This window comes from Phascolarctos cinereus, unplaced genomic scaffold (assembly GCF_003287225.1).
Source record: "Phascolarctos cinereus isolate Bilbo 61053 unplaced genomic scaffold, phaCin_HiC Scaffold_4;HRSCAF=312, whole genome shotgun sequence".
NCBI classification, from domain to species: domain Eukaryota; kingdom Metazoa; phylum Chordata; class Mammalia; order Diprotodontia; family Phascolarctidae; genus Phascolarctos; species Phascolarctos cinereus.
This window is the reverse complement of record NW_027555847.1, coordinates 544514749-544536504: the sequence shown is the minus strand read 5'-3', so window position 1 is coordinate 544536504 and position 21756 is coordinate 544514749. Positions and strand designations below refer to the sequence as shown.

The following is a 21756-nucleotide window of genomic DNA, read 5'->3' as shown; positions in this document are numbered from 1 at the left end:
TTCAGAGTGCTGGGATATTTCCATCTGGGGCTTAGGGAAATAATGGCTGAAGCAGTGGGGATGGTTTGACTCACCTGTTACAAACTGCCTCTTGTCTCTCCCACAGGGAAGCAAGAAGACTAATGCCATTGGATCATACAGTACATGGAAAGTGTAGGAAGACTGGAGGTAGGAAGGGCCAGGTTAAGAGGGGCTTTAAATACCACAACAGATGATTTGATATTTGATCCTAGAGGTAATAAGGAACTACTGCAGCTTTTTGAGTAATGAAGTGACATGGTTAGAATCTGCTCATTAGGAAAAACAGAAACAAAACCAAAACTTTTACAGATGAATGGAGGATGGACTGGAATGGGGAAGCAGGGAGACCAATCAAAAGGCTACTTCACTAGTCTAACAGTGAGGTGATGAAATACTCTATAAGAGTGGTAACAGTGTCAGGGTAGAGAAGGTATGAATGTACTTCAGGGTAGAGAATCTTGAGAGGGTAGAAATGCTAAGATTTGGCAACAGTGGATATTGGGGTAAGAGTGAAGAGGTGAGTTGCAAACCTGGGTGACTGGGAGGCTGATGATGTCCTAGTAACAGGGAAGTTTGGAAGAAGTAGAATTTAAAGGGAAATGAGTATTATTTTAAAGATGTTGCTTATAAAATACCTACAGGATATCCAATTTGAGATGAGTTGTTAATGTGAGACTGGAAGTTAGGACTGGATATAAACATCTGGGAATAATAAAGAGATGATAATTAACCAATAGAAGCTGATAAGATCACTAAGTGAGATAGTATAGTGGGAGAAGAAAGGGAACACAGTCAGAGTGACATGGATGAGAAACCAGCAAAGGGTATTTTGGAGTGGTCAAACGAGTTAGGAGGAGATCTACTCTATAACGATCTCCTCTATTGCTATAAGACATCTCTTACTCTACCATCTTCCAAGGATTCCCATCCCATCTCCTATCCCTCCATTTTCACTCCCACTATTATCAGTCTACTTCAGATTTTCATCACTCTTCATGTCTACTATTAAAACTCCTAACTGACCATTTTAATTAAAAAGTTTCTGTGAGTCTTCACTGATTAAAGAAGAAACTCAAAACTGACTTAGTTTCGCTTTCAAGGCCTTCTACAACCTAGCTCAAACAAATAATTCCCATTTCATTTAATACTATTCCACTTTACTCATTTGAAAAGGAAGCAGAGAGTAGTAGACAGTGTACTGGATTTGGAATCAGGTTCAAATGTGTGGATTCAAATATCAACTCCCACATATAGCAGTGGAATGACCACAAGTAAGTACCCTAACTTCTCTAAGCTATATTTCCTCATATGTACAATGTGGATAGTACCTTTGATAACTACTTCAGTGTTTTTGTGAAATTAGGCAAGTAAAGTATGTAGAGAGCTTAAAAACACAATATAAATGTCAGTTATTATTATTACATTCCACGAAAACTAGACTACTTATTCCCTATTTTCATTTCAAGCCCCTCCTGATACGCATTTGCACATATTGTATTGTTGCATGGAATGGACTGATCTCTCACCCTTACAATGAGTACGTCATGAATTTCTCCCCTTTCTTCACAATTCAGCTCAGATGGTATTCCTATTCCTTCTGTGTCTTCCTTGATCTATGTCCTGTCCCCAACAATAATTCTGTGCCTGTTAATTAAGCACTTTTTTGATGGAAATCTTTCTTTCTCAGGGTATCATTGTGAACTCAGTCCTTATGTGCTAATGTCTAAAGAGTCACTGTTCTTTGAAATTTTTAAGCATTGGAAAAAGGAATGGAACACAGTACGGATACAGTAAAGACACTGAGTTTTTCACTAACGAACAGCTTAAGATCATTGAAAGACTGGATAATTCACCTAAAGCAATCCAGCCAATTTGCTTCCTTCTATTAAGTTTAGGACCCAAACCCCTCATTTACTACATTTTCCCCAGATATACATAGGTAACTAGGTAGCACAGTGGAAAAATATTGGAACTGGAATCAGGAAGCCCTGAATTCTAATCCTGCCTTAGATGTTGTAAGAATCAAATGAGATAATTTATGTGAGTACTTTGCAAACCTTAAAGTGTTATATAAATGCTAGCCATCACTACCATCACCATTATTATATACATTCTGATAATTCTAATTCAATGGACTGTTCATTTAACTATATGTCATGGTCTGAAGAAGAGATTTTTTTGTGCATTTAATTTTTCCTTTATGGATTATTGTACATATTTCATTAGAGCAAGTATGGACCTCACTGAGAAAGCTTTATTATCTTCTAGGATACAAAACAGAACAAGGACATGTATAAAAAGGCATATGAATGATTACCATCTATAAAGAATCTCACTTTCCATTTGGACCTTGCACAAGTCATCCTCCATGACCAAGGCAAAAAACTGTGGCAAACATACATTATCCTTATAGCCTCCTTTGACATTAATAAACAATGGGTCAAACAACACAGTTTTTTCTTTGGTGGCATTAAAAAAGAATTTCATATGATTTTGATATATGCATGAAAGAGTTCTTTTTGGAAAGAGAACCTTTAGAACTGCATTTTATTTTACCAAATGCTTTTTAAAAATTCACAAAAAAATAAACACGTGGAATTTTGTATTTTTTGTACCTTTAAGCCATTTGTATACCTGTAAGGATTTGGTATGCTATTTGGTATGTCTGTTACTATCTAATTTTCTTCATTATAGATATAATGGATATATATGTAAAAAGATGAGAAAATGAGCATTTGGTCAGTTATTGATATTTTAACCATCTACTTTGGGAATAGTATGTCTTCCTCCATTTTGGGGGGGAGTAGCATCTCTTCCCTGATATGTTTTTGGAAAGTAACCCTCAGTGCTTTCAAGTATAGATTTCATTGGTGTGCACTTGATCTGGTCCAGTAGATTTTGTGATTTTCATTTTTGGTTTTTTTGTGTGAGGCAATTGGGGTTAAGTGACTTGCCCAAGGTCACACAGCTAGTAAGTGTCAAGTGTCTTCTCTGAGACTGGATTTGAACTCAGGTCCTCCTGACTCCAAGTGATTTTCATTTTTTAAAGTGTCATTTCAAGTTTCCGGTATAGCATGCTGCAGACAAAATTATTAGGGTTTAAATATGAGGGTTTCTCTATTGCTGCTGATAAAAACAAGATGAAAACAGACTTTTATGGAAACAATAATAACCTTATTATACTCCTGTCAGTTTCATCAATTAATGTGCTTTAGGTTATATAATTTCAAGATGATTTCATGCCAAGATTTCTGTAGACTCCTTTCTGCTTCTCTTTTCAAACTATTTTAATGAAACACTCCTCTTAATATCCACCATCTTCTTTTGTAGTGATAAATAAATCTTGGGTGTTATGCTTTCTGCTTGGCAAGGAAATACAGGTTTTGCTGAATAAGGTGTTTTCTGTGATCTTTTGCCCTGATGACTGCTTTTTTTTTGTCTTTGTTTTGAATATTTATAAGGATGTTTTTATTTTTATTTTTTGAGTTTTTTTCTTTTTTTAATATAAATTTATTTATTTTTAGCTTTCAACATTCACTCCCACAAGTTTTTGAATTCCAAATTTATACCCCATCTCTCCCCTCCTCCCACCCCAAGATGGCATGCATTCTGAATATCCCTTCCTCTAGTCTGTCCTCTCTTCTATCTCTCTCCCCTTCTCTTATCCCCTTCCCCTTCTATTTTCCTGTAGGGCAGGATAGACTTCTGTACCCCATTTCCTGTATTTCTTATTTCCCAGTAGCATGTGAAAACATTTTTTTAAAACATATTTTTTAAAACTTTAGGTTTCAAATTTTCTCTCTTCCTCCCTCCCCACCCACCCTCATTGAAAAGGCAAGCAACTATAGGTTGTACATGTGCAGTTATGCAAAACACTTCCTTAGTAGACATGTTGTGAAAAACTAACTCTATTTCCCTTAATCCTTTCCTGCCCTCCCATTTATTTTTTATTTTGACCCTGTCCCTCCTCAGAAGTATTTGCTTCTGATTACTCCCTTTCCCAATCTGCCCTCCTCTCTATCATCCCCCTGCTCTCTTGTCCCCTTCTCCCCCTATTTTCCTGTAGGGTAAGACAGATTTCCATACCCAATTGAATGTGTTTGTTATTCCCTCCTTAAGCCAAATCCTATGAGAATAAGATTCACTCATTCTCTCTCACCTTCCCCCATTTTCCCTCTACTGTAAGACTTTTCTGTTTTTTTTTTGTGAGATAGTTTACCCCATTCTATCTCTCCCTTTCTTCTTCTCCGAGTATCATCCTCTCTCATCCCTTAATTTTATTCTCCAGATATGACCCCTTAATCTTCAACTCACCCTGTGCCCTCTATCTATCTATATATACATACATACAGTTTTTTTCCTTCAACTACCCTAATACTGACAAAGTTCTCATGAGTTACAAATATCATCTTTCCATGCAGGAATGTAAACAGTTCAATCTTAATAAGTCTCTTATGATTTCTCTTTCCTGTTTACCTCTTCATGTTCCACTGGAGTCCTGTATTTGAAAGTCAAATTTTCTATTCAGCTCTGGTCTTTTCATCAGGAATGCTTGAAAGTCCTCTATTTCACTGAATGACCATTTTTTCCCCTGAAGGATTATACTCAGTTTTGCTGGGTAGGTGATTCTTGGTTGTAATCCTATCTCCTTTGCCCTCCAGAATATTATATTCCATGCCCTGCGTCCTTTAATGTAGAAGCTGCTAAATCTTGTGTTATCCTGATTGTGTTTCCACAGTACTTGAATTGTTTCCTTCTGGCAGCTTGTAATATTTTCTCCTTGACCTGGGAACTCTGGAATTTGGCTACAATATTCCTAGGAGTTTTCCTTTGGGGATCTCTTTCAGGAGGAGATCTGTGGATTCTTTCAATTTCTATTTTGCCCTCTGGTTCTAATATATCAGGGCAGTTTTCCTTGATAATTTCTTGAAAGATGATGTCTAGGCTCTTTTTTGATCATGGCTTTCAGATAGTCCAATAATTTTTAAATTCTCTCTCCTGGATCTATTTTCCAGGTCAGTTGTTTTTCCAATGAGATATTTCACATTGTTTTCTAATTTTTCATTCTTTTGGATTTGTTCTACTGTGTCTGATTTCTCATAAAGTCACTATCTTCCAATTGCTCTATTCTAATTTTTAAGGAAGTATTTTCTTCAGTAATCTTTTGGACTTCCTTTTCCATTTGGCCAATTTTGCTTTTTAGGGCATTTTCTCCTCATTGGCTTTTTGGACCTCTTTTGCCATTTGGGTTAGGCTATTTTTTAAGGTGTTATTTTCTTCAGTATTTTTTTGGGTCTCCTTTAGCAAGCTGTTGACTTGTTTTTCATGATTTTCTTGCATCACTCTCATTTCTCTTCCCAGTTTTTCCTCTACTTCTCTTACTTGCTTCTCAAAATCCCTTTTGAGCTCTTCCAAGGCCTGGGACTGATTCATATTTTTCTTGGAGGCTTTGGATGTAGGAGCTTTGACTTTGTTGTCTTCTTCTGGTTGTATATTTTGATCTTCTTCACCAAAGTAAGATTATGTCTGACTCTTTTTGCTGCTTGCTCATGATCCCAGCCAATTACTTGAGTTTTAAACTCTTTGTTAAGGTAAGAGTCTGCTTCCAATGTGGAGAATGTATTGTCCCAAGCTTCAGGGGTTTGTATAGCTGTTTTCAGAGATACTTGTAGGGACCTGTAAATTTTCAGTTCTTCCAAGGTGGTATGATAAGGGGCGAGGTGTTTACTCCTTTCCTGGCCTGTGACCACAAGTATTCCTTTCTGTCCTGTAACTGTGAGGAAGGGTTCCTCTCCACAGCTACTCCAAGCTCTACCACGCCAGTGTTCCTCCTCACCCAGCACCGCCGCCCAGAACTGTGACCCAGATCCAAACACAGGCAAAGCAAGAGATTCCTGCCTCAGCACTGGCAAAGAGATCCCTGCAGTCCCTCTCTGATCAGCCACTGGATTCCCCCACAGTCTGTGGGCCAGAAGCTCGGAAAGCAGCTTCCCCCCCCACCCCAAGGGCCACACTCTTGGGGAATGGAGCTGAAACCCCACCTTCCTGTCTTAGCACCAACAGAAACAGACTTTTCCCACGGACCTTCTAAGTTGTCTTTGGCATTTGTGGATTGAGGAGTCTGGAAACCTCCACAGCTGCCAGAGATTCAGTTCTCTGAGGCCTGCTCCAGCTCACTGCGGCTTGCACGCCCATGCTGCACTGCGCTGTGCTCCCAGCCCGGTGCGATACACCTTTCTGATCAATCATCCAGGTTCTCTTGGGCTGGAAATTTGTTTCACTCTGTCTTTTTGTGGGTGTTGCTGCTTCAGAATTTGTTTAGAGCCATTTTTTTTAATGAGTATTTGGAGGGGTTTGGAGGAGAGCTCAAGCAAGTCACTGCTTTCACTCTGCCATTTTGGTCCCGCCCCCCTGCTTACTGCTTTATATTGGTTGAGCTTTTGTAGGTTTTGATGATAAAGTCTTTATTGTTTTCTATTTATTTTTTGTTGTTGATCTTCTGAATAGGTCAGAGAGAAACTTGCCATTGTTCATCTTTTCTTTCAATTTGATTTGTTCTAATTAGTTGATGGTTCACCTGTACACAGAGAGCTGATTTTGAAATAACTCCCACTGAGTAACTAGTAGTTTCATGTCAGTTAAGATACTTTCTCTTTAAATTTTTGTCATGTTGTTCAGCATCTTCTGACTTTCTTAGGGAATAAGTTATTCATGTTACATAGCATGAGTTTTTGAGTAGTTTATAAGCCTTTGCTTTCTATTAACTCTGAAACCTGAGTCATGTTTTCTAAGACAACTTTTGCTGTTTTCCCCTGTACTCAATTTTGTATTATGTAGTAAATAATATGCTAACTTGATTTGAAAAATCTGTGTTCTTTGTAGAAGTGAATTATAGAGAGTGATTTAGATTAAGTGGACATAAAATGCTAAAACAAAAAAACCCACAAATGGTATCCTGAATAAAATTATAACATGTTAAATATAACATCACATCAATGTATTGCTTACATATAACTACTATATGATAATGGCTGACTGAATATTTATTCAAATCAATAAAAGATTATTAAACATAGTACCTGTTTTGTCTGTTAGCAAATAAACTAAACGTCCAAGTTCTTCTGGTATTGTACTGGTTCGGACAACTGTTCCAGGAATATGTTCATCCCTCATGATCATCCATCCATAGGCTGCTTTGCCCATATCCAAGTTCACACGCAAACTGCCAAATAAACCCACAATATATCACTGCACATATACAGATAGGATTCTTTCAATTCTAAATTTTAATGCAGAAATCTTTACATAACACTTGTCTTTAGCTTTATACTGAAAACAATATATGATGCTATTTCTGACATTAAAATAAGGTGAATTATATGAAGACTTTCACAGAGCAGCAAAGTATTTCTTCAGGGTTTACTCACTTCACCAGACAGACAGATAGGTAGGTAGACAGAAGATAGTCTTTAGCTTTCCCTAAATTGGATCAACTAGGTCTACAATATTTTGAGGATTTAAATTAAATCTAGTGCTATTTGATTACAAATCATGGAAGTTTGGGGACAGGAAGGATCCTGTGGATTACTTACCAGGTGCGGGGAACCTGTGGCCTTGAGGCTACATGTGGCCCTCTAGGTCCTCAAGTGTAACCCTTTGACTTAATCTAAATTTTACAGAACAAATCCTCTCAATAAAAGGATTTGTTCTGTAAAACTTGGACTCAGTCAAAAGGCCGCACCCAAGAACCTAGAAGGCCACGTGTGGCCTCAAGGCCGCAGAAGTTCCCCACCCACAATGTAATTGCTTAGTTTATGGAGTCAGGGAGAGAAACTGACTTAACCAAGATCATATAGAAAACTGATGATAGTAGAAATAAGATTAGCATTCAGATGCCCTGATTCCCATGCCAGTATTTTCTCTCTATTTCTGTATTTTCAGTATATTTCTGTGTAGCCTCTTTTCCATCCCAGGTTAATGCTAACTATAGTTAATGTTCCAGACTTAATCTGATGATGTTGAACAGTCACCCTACCCATAATCCAAAAGTATATCTCTGTTGGGATATTATAAAAATAGTTAAGAAAGATTTTTATAAAATATAATGGGAACTCCTACTAAAATACTTGTTACTAAAAATGAGGCAGAATATCAGAACAAGGTCTAAAGTAAGGATAAAATATATTCCAATTATTCTAAAACATGCTGTTAAAAGATTCCTATTAGCTCACTAATAATGAGGTAGTCAACATTCACCTCTTGGAATCACTGCCAAAATGGTATGCTACTAGAATTCTTTATTCAGAAATCACAAAGAAAAAAAATCTACATAGCTGTATATTCTGCAACTGGCAGGCACTGAAACTGTATGAAAGAGTTCACAGTTTTGCAACCATTCTCTGGAAATTAAAAACATTTTTGGCTGCTTTCAAAGAAGATTTAACAAGACTAAGGTAAACTTTTAATATTTCATATGTTATTTGTGGTGGCAATTCACTCTGAAGTAGTCTTAATTTTATGGCTAAATCTTGAATAACAATATTTTTAAAAAGCAATAGAAAAAACAACAAAGATACACATTCTCAAGCATTCTATTCTTGTAGGAAACATAAAAAGCATCATATAGTATCTGATTTGGTTTCATTTACTTTGGGATTGGCAAAGATATCTGTAGCTCATTAAGGAAATTATGTTAAAACCAATGGACTCTAAGCAATCACATTTTCAACTTTATGGAGAGTATGGGAGGGTTAAGTACTCCCTCAAAGTTGGAATTTCCAGATGTTAAGCTTTAATGGCTACTAATAAATGGCACTGAAAAACTCAGGCTGTATTCAAAAAGAGTTGAGATAAAATAGGCAGGAATAAAAGCATTAAGGGTAAGAAAAGAGCTACCAAAGTTCTTCTTTTTTAACTTCATTAGACTGTCTTTACTCAATTAACACACATTTCATTACCTGTAGTTCAAAAATCTAGTCAGTGGCAGCACAGCTTACTACAAAAAGCCCTGGATTGGGAATCAGAGAGCCTGGGTTCTAATTTCAGGCTGTGTCTGCTTGACCTTGGGCAAGGTACTTAACCTTGACTTATGGCCTTGGTTTTTTCATTTGCAAAATGTGGAGTTTGGAGTATAGTTCTCCAAGATTCCTTCAGTTCTTAAATTGAATAATTCCTTGGTGCTTGTATACTATTAAAAATGTTTCTTTTTCTGCCCATCAACTAAGTTGTAGCAGTTTTATAACTAGAACAATAAAATTCTAATAAATCATTTAATAAACATTTTAAATGCCTTCTCTATGCCAGACATTTGCTTGCATTAGGGACAAGAGACACAAAAACAAAACAATTCCTGTTCTTAAGAAGCTTACATTCCACTAGATTATTACATTTTATTGATTATATATTTTCTACCAATGTTATTTTTACAATAATAATACAGTACAATAAATGACAGGCAGGGAAGGCTACAGCTTGACTGGATACCAGTAAATCACTTTTATTTCCTTTTCATCTTATTATAATAATCAAATATGAAGAAAGTCTTATTGTAAAAAACTGATTACAAGGTTTAAATATAGACTAAAATCCATACTTATCCTAAGTTTATTATTCAACCTTATAACATAGAAAAGTTAAAGATGCCACAAATTCTTAAATGTTCATCTGGACAACAAATAAAAATTAGTCTTATGTAACCTATATTGAACATAATGGGTAGCCTAAGGAGAGATATTATTAGAATTTGTCTACCCTACTAACTAAAGGTAAACAAAATAAGGTGATTATTATTTTGTGGGATGAAAATATGGCTGTTGTGGCTTTATATTCTAACTTACGTTCTCAACAGGGACTGACTTACTACTTGCTCAGGGTATCTTTGGATAGCTAGGTGGCACAGTGAATAGAATGTTAGCCTAAAGTCAAGAAGACTCATATTCATGAGTTCAAATCTGGTCTCAGACACTTATTAGCTGCGTGATTTTAGGTAAGTCATTTAATTCTGTTTGTCTCAGTTTCCTCACCTATAAAACGAGCTGGAGAAGGAAATGGCAAAACACAGTATCTTTGCCAAGAAAACTCCAGGAACTGGACACAAGTGAACAACCACAACAACAACAAGAGATCTTCTGACAAGTGGATGCCATATATAACTATTTAGGGTAGGTCAGGAAAAAAATATATAACCTTCACCTTATTCTTTGTAGAAAATGTGCAATTAGTCAAACACTAGAATGCTAAGGCTAATTTGGACTTTCATAACCTAAAAGGAATGCAGGTATCCCTTACAGAAGAGGTAGAGGGTCTTCAAATTAATTTAAAAGTGGCAGCCTAATCATGGAAGAAGTAGAACCCCTGGGGTGGTAACTTATTGACAGTTTATAAATATAGGCAACAAGATGACCCCAAGAGAATAGACAGATTTCAGTCGGTTGGATTAGAGCTAAAAAAAAAAAAAGAACTTGTGACAATAAAGGTTGTTAAAAATGAGACCTTATATTACCGCTAAAGGTTACAGAATATTTTCATTTGGAAATTTAAAATAAAGAATATATACACGTACTCTTTTCAGACAGAGAAAGACATGACAAACAGATAAGGATCTTTCTTCTCAAATGGCTTAAGTATCTTCACTATCTTCACTCAGGGAAATTAGCCAGGTGACTTGTGTGGAAACTTTCAGCTCTACAATTTTCTGATAAATATAAATGCATAGCATGCATTACAGGTATAGTATATCTTTTAGAAGGAGGACTTGGTATTAGTATTAACTGTTATCTTTGTGTTTACTGTATACAAAAAAGGGACCCAGATGACTCAAGGAAAAAGTGAGGCTGATGACTCTGCACTCCCCTCCCTCACCTAAATCCAATTCACTTGCAAGTCATGGCATCCTCTTCCTAAAGTCATGCTCCTCTTTAAAAACAAAGGACAAACAACAACAACACTAAAAAGATAGGGGCTGAGTACAGGAGACAGATCCAAAACCATGGTCCCTGCCCTCAAGGAGCTCAAATTCTAATGAGACAACCTGCAAACAGCTATGTAAATGCAAGCTACATACAGAGCCAATGGTGGTAATCTCTGAGGGAAGGAACTAGCAGTAGTAGTAGGGGGGATATGGGCAGGGAAAAACTAAGAAAGTCCTCTTTTAGAAGGTAGGATTTGTGGTGAGTGCTGAAGTTAAAAGATGGAGGTAGGGAGGGAGAGCATCCCAGGCATGGGGGACAGTCAGTGAAAAGGCAGAGATGGGAGTGTCATGTGTAACAATTCAAATATATTTAAATTGAGTGCTACCGTATTTATTCTATCAATAAAAGAGAAGACAATAATATGGAAAACGAACATTTAAACATGATATAAAACTGGAAAACTGGGTCAGTAAAGGGACCACAGAAAAGTTAGTACAATTTAGTACAGAAGAAAAGGTAAAATAATGAGAATTGGATTTATTCGTCTCAAGAGACTGTACCTTAATTGGTCACACAATAAATGCAACTAGCCGGGAAGATTGTAGAGTGACAGTTACGCAGAAATTTGAATGCATTATCTCAACATATCTTAGCTATTTAGAACTCAAACGTAATGGTGAAACAAATGAATAGTACAACAAAAGTACATACTGAAAGAAGATAATTAAAGCTATATTTAAAAGACTAAACATCACAGTAGGTATACAAAGAAATACTATTTTGTAGCAGTGGCAGCAGAAGCTACAAGATTTTCTTATTTCACAGTATGTTAAAAATAAATAATGTCTTTCATTATACAGAAGATTGGTGAGACAAACTTGGTATGCTGTTTAAAGCATTAGACCCTGATATAAAGATACTACAACTGGGACTAAATGTCTTCGTTGATGAAAATTAAGTCTAATCATTTAGCATTTGATTTTCTTAGAGTTACAACTTTTAAATTTACTCGATGACATACTGAAAAGATAAATCTAAGAAAAATATCACTTTCCTTCAACTCAGAACATCAGTTTTGTCTTTGTATCCTCAGGGTCTAGCACAGTGCCTGACATATAGTAGGTACTTCAACAATGCTTGTTAATTAATAGACAAGAAGATACTTGATATCTTCTTTGATTCATAGTAGACAATTTTGTCCAGTAAGAAAAAAAGCTTTTAAAAAATAGTACCTTTTTTTTCTGCTGAGTTTAAACCTTAAAAAAAAGTATCTTCACTGTCACAGTTTTACTTTTAAGGATTTTTTAAAATGCTTTTTGAGAATTGGAAAAGCTAGGCTTCTATTTGTAAACCTTATAGTCAAATAGTTTGGTTAGTGAAGGAGAGTTAAGTCAAGGTTAGTCAAACTAATTTATCAAAAAAAACCTCACAGTCAGGCACAATGAATTAAGATACCATTTACATTTAAAGTTCATAATTAGCACTCCTAATATAGACAACATTTACGCCAAGCCCTACTTGGTCAGTGCTCAGAATGAATGTAAATAGCAATTGTTTCTGTTTTAGCCAGAAACCCTGAGGGTCCTTCCCTCCCCAATTATTTTTTTTTTAATTTTAATTCTATCTATCTATCTGACTAGGTAAAGAGGCCATTCTCTGCCTCATTTCTTATTAACACTTAACCACTGAAGGGCATTGTTTAGTAAAACAGACCTCTTAAAGACCTTACTTTAAAAAGGCCCAGGTCCCCCACTGCATCCAGGGCCATCTCCAGTTGATCTATATCTGGCCACTGGATCCAGATTATTTGGGAGGAGAAAGTAAGGCTGGTGACTTTGCACAGTCCTCTTCCACCTAGATCCATAATTCACTTCCATATCGTGGCATCACCTCCCTGATGTCATGGTCCTCTTTCAGGACCAAAGACAAACAACAAAAAGGTAGAAAACTTATTCAGAGTTAGTTGACCACTGATGTCTTTTTTTCCCTATACTATAAAATATATTTACTCAACTCTCTTAACCAGATCTCAGTATTACAAAACTCATGAAGATCAGAATTCGATTGGAAATTTACTCTGAAATATGTCATGCTTGAACCTAGAAAGAAAACATTTTGAAACTTGAATAAAAAAAAATTTGGAGTAGAAATTGTGTTCAAAGGATACTGAATGAATAAGACTGAGAAGACTAACCTGTCCATATCTGGATCTTACTGATGACTCCTGATGTGAGAATAGTTGAATCCTGGTGCTAAAAAGTTGTTCAAAGACACTATACTGAAGGCCAAATAAACCTAAACATCTCTTAAAATATACAGCACACATCACATTTAAGCCCCATGGTACCTGCTACATTTAAACCCTAATTTTATTACAATTAAACCTATTGCCTTTAACCCTACCAGGTGAAAAAAGTACCTGAATGCTTTTCTAGAAAATGCCTAAGAATCTCCTCAGGAAATGAATCTGCCTGAAATAATACACATGCACACTTCCATAAATAAGATTTATTTTTAGGGTAGCCTCAACTAAGCAAAAGAAAATAGCAACCATTATAAATAAAAGTTTCAACTAATGAAATAAGAAGTTGTCCATGAAAAAGAATAAAACCATAAGGCTAAAAGGTATATTGAGGGGCAATCTGGCTCAAGGGAAGGCAGCCAAATAAAAATCAGCTGGGCTTTGGGATTGTGGTTGTATTACAGAATTGAGAATATCTTTGAAAGATGTATTACAGCAGAAAGAACACCGGACTTGGAATCAAAAGAAAAGGGTGCTAGTATTGGATCTGCCACTTTCTACCTGAGATTTTGGGTATTTTCCTTAATCTGAAACAGAGTTTTCTCATCTGCAAAATGAAGGGGCTGGATTAGGTTCTTAATTTTTTTTTTTTGTTGGTCATGAACTCCTATGCTAGCCTAGTGAAGCCTAAAGACCCTTTCTCAGAATGATGTTTTTTAAAGGCATAAAAGAAAATAAATAGGATTAAAAAGGAAAACAGCTATATTGAGACACAATTATCTAAAAAAAGTTCACTGACCTCAAGTTAAGGATTCCTGAATTAGATGATCCCTATAGTCCCTTCAAAGCTCTAACATCTTGATTATGAATAATAAAGAGATGGCAAAAACCAACAGAATAGAAACATAGGGGTGGAGGACACATAGAAGATGAAGAAAGCTAAGAAAAAAAGGAGAAAGGGATGAGAAGAAATGACGGGAGAACTGTTTTACTTTCATTTGTGAACAATTTAAGTTCAAAGTGGGAGTTAACAAAGAGGTGTGGTCCATTAGGGTTTGATATTTTTGCACAGCTGTTTCTTCAGTGTTACGGGTGCTGCAAGGTTGATCTCCTATCTTGCCATCAAAATACTCCAGCTGCCTGAGCACTGGGAGGTTGGCAAAATAAACCTCATACAGAGGCCCACACTACATAATATGATTAGAGGTATGCTTAATGTCTTCTGTCCCCTCCCACCCCAATTTCTCCATTCACTTGCTTATCTTACATGGTGAGTCCTCCTTTATTGGTACTTGAAGAAATGGGATGTTGGACTGGTAACTCATACTGGCAGAAAAAAGTGAATGAAAAGATCTAGTGCAGGGCAGAAACTACTCTACAAAAGGGCAAGTTAAGGGTAAATGCACTATAGCAGGAATTACTCAATAAAATCATAAAGGAGACCACTGTGTGGCCCTGGGATTTGGAGAAGGTAGGAAGCCGAAATGGAGAAGTCTAAGTCAATTTCCAAACAATGCTGCCTGTACTCTGGTCATTCTCCTCATCCCCTTTACCACCCGAGATCCTGAGCTATGCCCTGGAACTCTGGGCTCTAATAGGTTATCTTCATCTTATCTTGCCCAGAACCAGAACCTGGCATTTCTAAACTTTGCTACATTCCTTTCCACACCCATTCTTGCTGTCTTTTATATATTCTCCTGGGATCTGTCTTGCTTATTTGTTTTATATTTGTATCCCCAGCATTAAGCATAGTTCCTGGCACACTGTAAACACTTAATACATGCTTTATTCTTCACTGCCAAATACAAATTTCCTCTACAATAAAATTCTGCCAAAGGCAAGTCCTAGAAGAAACCTAAGTTCTTTTTTTAAAAGTCATTTTGGAGTAAAATGAGATAAAATGTTACTGTTCTTTATACATCCAAGGTTGGTGTAATGCAAAAAACTCTGGACCAGAGGAAAGATGATGAATGCTGCCGAGTTCCTGATGAAGAATAATAATATGCCGAATAAGATAAATTTTTGGACATAGCAAATGTGGGACTCTGCTTTGTTTGACCACATTTATTTGATATAAAGGTTTTCTCAAGGAGGGTGCAGGGAGGAGGTGAAGGTGGAGGCAGGTAGAAGAAATAAAAATAGGTGCTTGATAACTGAAAAGAATGATTTTAAAATGAAGGATGGTAGACTCTGAATCCTAACTTGTTGCTTGCACACAATACTCCAACTCTGATCCCATCTGTTTTCACTGGCTATGTCGCATGCCTTGAAGGCTCTTGCTCCTCATCTCTACCTCTTAGCTGCTCTGGCTTCCAGCAAGCCTCAGATACAGTCTCATCTTCTGCAGGAAGACTTTCCCAGTCCTTCTTAATCTTAGCATCTTCCCTCTGAGACTGCCTCCAATTTATTTTGCATTTGTTTTGGTTCATCACTGTTTGCATGTAATCTCTCCCATTAGACTATAAATGGAGACTGTTTTTCTGCTTATCTTGCCTATTATTATATCTTTAGGACTTGGCACATGGAAGGCACTGAAATATATGCTAGCTGACTTATTTCAATATAATAAGTGCTTGAATACACACAAACCACTTTTCTATTCAGTTTTCTTTCATTTGTAAACCTGAAGTAATTCAAAGGATCTTTGATGTCAACAAGTGTGTATTCTCTTATCAGAAATACCTTGTATCAATTTTCCCATGAATTTTCCACAGAGGATCTACCAAACATACTGGAGGCCCTCTTTTTAAATTTGGGTATAACACAGCTCTTCTGCTGTCTGTATGTTAATTCTTGCTTCCCTTTTTATGATTATACATAGTTGTATGCCAGTTCTTTACTACAGATCATCTTCAGTAATTTGTTGCATATTTGTACCATCATGCATCTCTCTACTTTTCTCTGATTCACCTGAAATTTAAAAAATTATTTGGAGATCGTGGTACAACATAATACCATGTACCACAATAATATAATGCTATATATCAATAGGAGAGTACTGATCAAGAAGTGCTTGCGATTACTTAAACTGTTGAAGATTTCCCAATTCAACCAAGCTGGTGTCCATCCCGTTGTCTCTCTGTAGTTTTTATCATATATATGTATGTGTGTGACAGGTACTACAGAGAGATGATCACACACATAGACACATACAGAACACGAAAGATACTATGTATACATACACATATATATGTATATAAATATAGATATTTATCTATATATAGATACTTCTGCGAAGAGCACAGCAAGGATGCCATCTTTGAGGCTTCCTTCCAATTGGACTTTATGTGAGATAGCTGCCTTTATAATGGTGGATACCTATGACAAGTATCCATGTCCTGCTTTTATGTCTTATTTGACATTATACTGTATTAATAGTAAAAGGAAAACTGAAGGAAGTTCTTTGTTATTTCATTTATAAAGTAATATTGCACAATCTTGACAAATGCATGGTTGGTTGAGGTGAACCTTTAAGGCTGTATTCTGATCTACCAAGTCAAATATTTTAATGTATGACTAATGTGTGATTTGCATTCTCTATGCTATATAACTGAAGATGTCACACATCATGAAAAATTATATGTATCAACCCACCTATTCTTTCTCATATTTTCATCAAGGATACCACCCATAAATGGGTGGACCATTCTAATTAAGGGGAGGGAGAGACAAGAGGAAATAAGCAATTATATAACACCTGCTCTTTGACAGGTATCACGTTAAGTGATTTTTACAAATATCTCATTTGATCTTCATAATGCTTATGAAATAGGTGCTATTATCATCCCCATGTTACAGCTGAAGAAACAGAGGCAGAGGTTAACTTGTCTGGCTGCGGTCACCCAACTATTAAGTATCTGAGGCTGGATTTCCCATTTGAGCCTCCCTGACTCCAGAGCCAGTACTCTATTCACTGTGCCACTTGCTGCCTTTGAGCTATCCAGGTGCCTGGTGTGTGAAGAGCATGTAAATAGATCATTAATTACTGATGTCCACTTGGTCAATTTTGGGGGTAATGACATCTGTGATATTTTCTAGTCATTTATTTTTCCATCTCTAATGTAACCTAAAAATGAAACGCTTTAGAGCTTTCAAATTATGCTGCTTCCAGCATGGATTTCTTTGGTGTGTACTTGGTTTACTCTAGCTAATTTTTCCTAATCTCATCTTCTTGGGTGTCAGTGACACTTTGTCATATAGCTCACTGGAATGTTAGATATTACAGTCCAAATTGGGTTGTTCTACTGTCATTAATAATGAAAATAGATCATTATAGAAATGCTGACAAATCTTTTCAAATTAACACATTTATTGTCTTGATTTAATTTTAAAACACTCAGGATTATATTGCATAGTTGATTTTCACGTAGGTTTATTTTCTCCTCCACCACTTTTTACTGTTTTATAACGCTCCAATTCTTCTGCTATCTTCCTTAACATTATCTTAACTATTGGTACTCTAATCTAGAAGCCTTGCCCAGGGACTAAGTAATGAACACACTACTGGAGAAGAGGAGATTGATAATACAAATTTTTGACATTCTCATTATAAATGAAATCGGGAAACGAAAGCTAACTGGAAAGATGGTGCAGAGATAGATAAATAAAAGAATGGGGAAAGTTGGTTTTATTGTGCCTCTGAAGGCAACAAGAAACATGATGGTCAAAGGATACTTCAGTGCTCATGATAATCAGATACAAAAAAAAAAACCCTCCAAAAAAACCCCCTAAAAACCACTAAGAAGATAATTATAGCAAAAATGCAAATATATGTTTTAGACAATTAGAAGGTAGAGAAATGCTAAGAAGATATCAAATAAGCCTTGCGAATTAAGCCAGACTATACTTTAATATATGGTAAAAAAAAATGCTAGAAAATTGTTTCAGAAATAAGGCTAATGGCTTGTAAACTATACACAAACCTAATACTGATTATATCATGAATACTTTCTTCAAGAAGAGAGTTTGAAGGTTCAGGAAGTGGCAAACACCAAACAATATTCTGAAAAACGATACATTATATTCTTGCAGACAGGCAATGGATGGTTATTAATTGGTAGGTCAACTTAGAAGACAATCACTAAAAGTGATTAAAATCCTTAGTATTTAGTATTCAGCTTTGGCTTATTTAATATTTTTTTTTATCAAAACTTGGATAAAGGCATATCTTGCCTCCTTTTCAAATTCTGAAGATGATATAAAACCTGGAGAGATACATTCATGAAGAGGATGCCTAGAGATCTTGACAAGATGAACAACAGGCCAGATCAAATAAGATGAAATTTAAGAGAGATACACATAAATTCTTATACTTAAGCTTAAAAAAATTTAACTTCACAAGAATAAGATGAGAGAAGCCTGACTAGGCAGTGATTTGTCTGAAAAAAGATCTGGGTTTTAAATGAACTAATATGGCAGTAATATGGCAGGAAAAAAGCTAATGTGTTGAGAGGCAGAGAGTACAGGAAGGAGGTGATGCTTGTACCCTGTCCCAGTCAGATAACATCTGAAATAATGTGTTCAGTTTTAAGCACCTCATTTTAGGAAGGACAATGATAAACTGGTGAAGTTATGGAAGAAGGAAACCAGGATGGCCTTGAGTTAAAGGGCACTGGAGATTCTTAGCCTGGAGAAAAGAAGACTCTGAGGGAATATTATTTGAATAGCATTTGAAGGGCGGTCATGTAGAAAAGAGATTGGACTTATTCTGCTTGGTCATCTACAGCATCTCAGGCCATCACCAGTCATTCTGACTTTTGTCCTGCCACTGGAATTTGATGACTCTGGAACAGTGAAGCTGACAACTTTGTGCAACACTGCCTCACTTAAATCCAATTCATGCACAAGTCAAGATATCACCCCATAATGCCACTGGCCTCTTCAAAAATGAAGGATCATCATCATCATCGTCATCAACAACATCACCACCACTGAGGGCAAGATTGGAACAATATATAGAGTGAAAATGAGGTAAAATTAAGCTTAAAGGAAAAAAAAACACTTCTAAAAATTTAGAGTTATTCAGATTTGGAATGGATTGTTACCTCCGTTTGTATACCCTCACTTGAGGCCTTTCAGCAAAGGATAAATGACCCTTGGTCTTATATGCTGGTAGATTCTTTTTCAAATATAGAAGCAGAGTCTTATCATTTTGGGCAAAAGTCAAAAGCAACACCAAAATTGAAAAAAAAAAAGATAAACATGAATAGACATGTCATGCAGATGAAGCACCTCTGGCCTGTGCCATAACCTTATGATGCTAACAGCTAGGAAATCGATAAAAAAAAAAAACAGACAAAAACATGCTCTATAAGATTTTTTAAGAGAATTTAACCAATGAAATTAGTAATCTATTTAAGCCAGCATAAATTTCATCTCCTTGCAGTGTGGAAAGCAGGCAAGGACAATACTGATTTAGAATATAAATTCATTCAAAAAAATCTTGCTGTGGAAGGCACTGTTAAGATTATGACCAGTACAGTCTGAAAAATGGTGAAAAATAGTAGAGGGAAAAACAAATTTATAGAAATTTTGGTGAAAATCTTAATTAAGGCAACTCATCCTCAGTATTTGGGGATAAAACCAAAAGGAGGCCAATAGATGGTGTACAAGATTTGTCAATATTTCTATAATAAACTTTTTTTCCTTGGCTTTCTATCTCCTATAGTAATGTCATTGCACAAGCTATCTTTCATGTTTAGAATGCATTTCATCATCATCTGTACCTCTTATCATCCTTGGCTTCTATCAGGGCTCAGCTCAAGACCCATAGCCTACAACAGACATTTCTTGATTACTCTAGTAGTTTGTGTACTCTTCCTTCTCAAATTATCCTGCAGATTACACCAAAACTGAAGCACTAGTGCTGAGCTCACTTCTCTTTCACACCATCCTCTTTTTTATAAAGAAGGGACAGGAAACAAAGGGAAATAAAAGTATAAATGAATAGAATGAAGTAAAACACAAAATTAACAATGATAACCGTGAATGTGAATGGGATGAATTCATCAATAAAATGGAAGAGAATAACAACGACTCAGAAAGTAGAATCCAACAATATTCTGTTTACAGGAAACAGATATGCACAGAATTATAATAAGAGGATGGAGAAAAATCTATTATGCTTCAGCCAAAATAAAAAAAGTCATGGATGGCAATCATGATCTTAGACAAAGTAACAGGACTTTCAGGAGCCAAGATGGCAGAGTAAGCAGTAAATTGCCGTCACCCTCCAATACTGCCCTCTAAAAAACAAAAAACAGGGCCCCAGGAAAATTCCTGGGAGCTGAGCCAGAGTAAAGACAGAGTGGAACAGTCTTTTAGCCTGGGAAACTTGGAGGACCAGAAAAAAGGTCCATTTCACTCAGGTAAAAGGGGAGCACATTCTAAGACAGAAGCATCCCAGCAAACCAGTGAGACATCCTGAGCCCCAAGGTGGTGGAGAAAGCAAATGTCAACACCAGGACCCTCCCCCCTCGACATGCCTCAGCATAGCTAGGGGAACTGGCAGACTCCACGTTGGAGAACCAACATGTGTGCTGGTGCAGCACCAGGCAGGCAGGTGTCCTTTGGCAGCCACAACTCCACTGCTTCAGTGTCACCATGGGGAAATACAGAAGAACTCCACCTGGCCTCAGCACATGCTAGACACCACCACTAGTATCCCAGCTCGGCACCAGGCAAGCTGACCAACCCCTACAGCCTCCAGCTTACAGCACATAAGGCTCCAGCACACAAATCCAGAGATCAGTCCCCTGGCCCCTGCACAAGAAGCTTGGGACACTGTCCCCTGTACCCCAGAAGCAGAGCTCAGGAAATAGGCAAACAGGGTGAGCAAAAAGAAAAAAAGAACACTAACCATAGACTCTTTTTTTTCTTTTTGGTGAGGCAATTGGGATTAAGTGACTTGCCCAGGGTCACACAGCTAGTAAATGTCAAGTGTCTGAGGACAGATTTGAACTCGGGTCCTACAAGACTGGAGCTCTCTCCACTGCGACACCTAACTGCCCCAACCACAGACTCTTTTTATGGGGACGAGGAAAATCAAAACACAAACTCAGAAGAGGACAACATTGTCAATATACCTACATCCTAAACCTCAAAGTGGAATATGAACTGTTCTCAAGCCCAAAAAGCATTCTTGAAGAGCTCAAGAAGAATTTTAAAAGCCAAATAAGAGAGGCAGAAGTAAAACTGGGAAAAGAAATGAGAGGTATGCAAGAGAAAGTTAATAGTTTGGAATAGAAAGGACAAAAATTGACTGTAGAAAACAATTCCTTAAAAAATACAACTGGCCAAATGGGAAAAAAAAATCCACTTAACAACTCCTTGAAAAATAGAATTCCCCAAATGGAAAAGGAGGTATGAAAAAAAAACTCACTGAAGAAAACAATTCATTAAAAATTAGAATTGGGCAAGTGGAAGCTAATGACTTTATGAGACATCAAGAATCAGTCAAACAAAATCATACCTCATTGGAAAAACAACCAACCTGGAAAACAGATCCAGGAGAGACCATTTAAAAATTAATGGTCTACCTAAAAGCCATGACCAAAAAAAGATCCTGAATAGAATCTTGCAAGA

General features: G+C 36.6%; 1 protein-coding gene across 7 annotated transcripts in view; it reads right to left on the bottom strand.

Annotated features, from left to right (window-relative positions):
- Positions 1–21756, bottom strand: part of ATP9B (ATPase phospholipid transporting 9B) — a 460772-nt gene that overhangs the window by 111652 nt on the left and 327364 nt on the right. For all 7 annotated transcript variants that reach the window (XM_020986912.2, XM_020986914.2, XM_020986916.2 and 4 more), the window contains one exon: positions 7101–7243. In XM_020986912.2, the coding sequence (XP_020842571.1) occupies positions 7101–7243 (143 nt within the window). The remainder of the gene's footprint in view (positions 1–7100; positions 7244–21756) is intronic.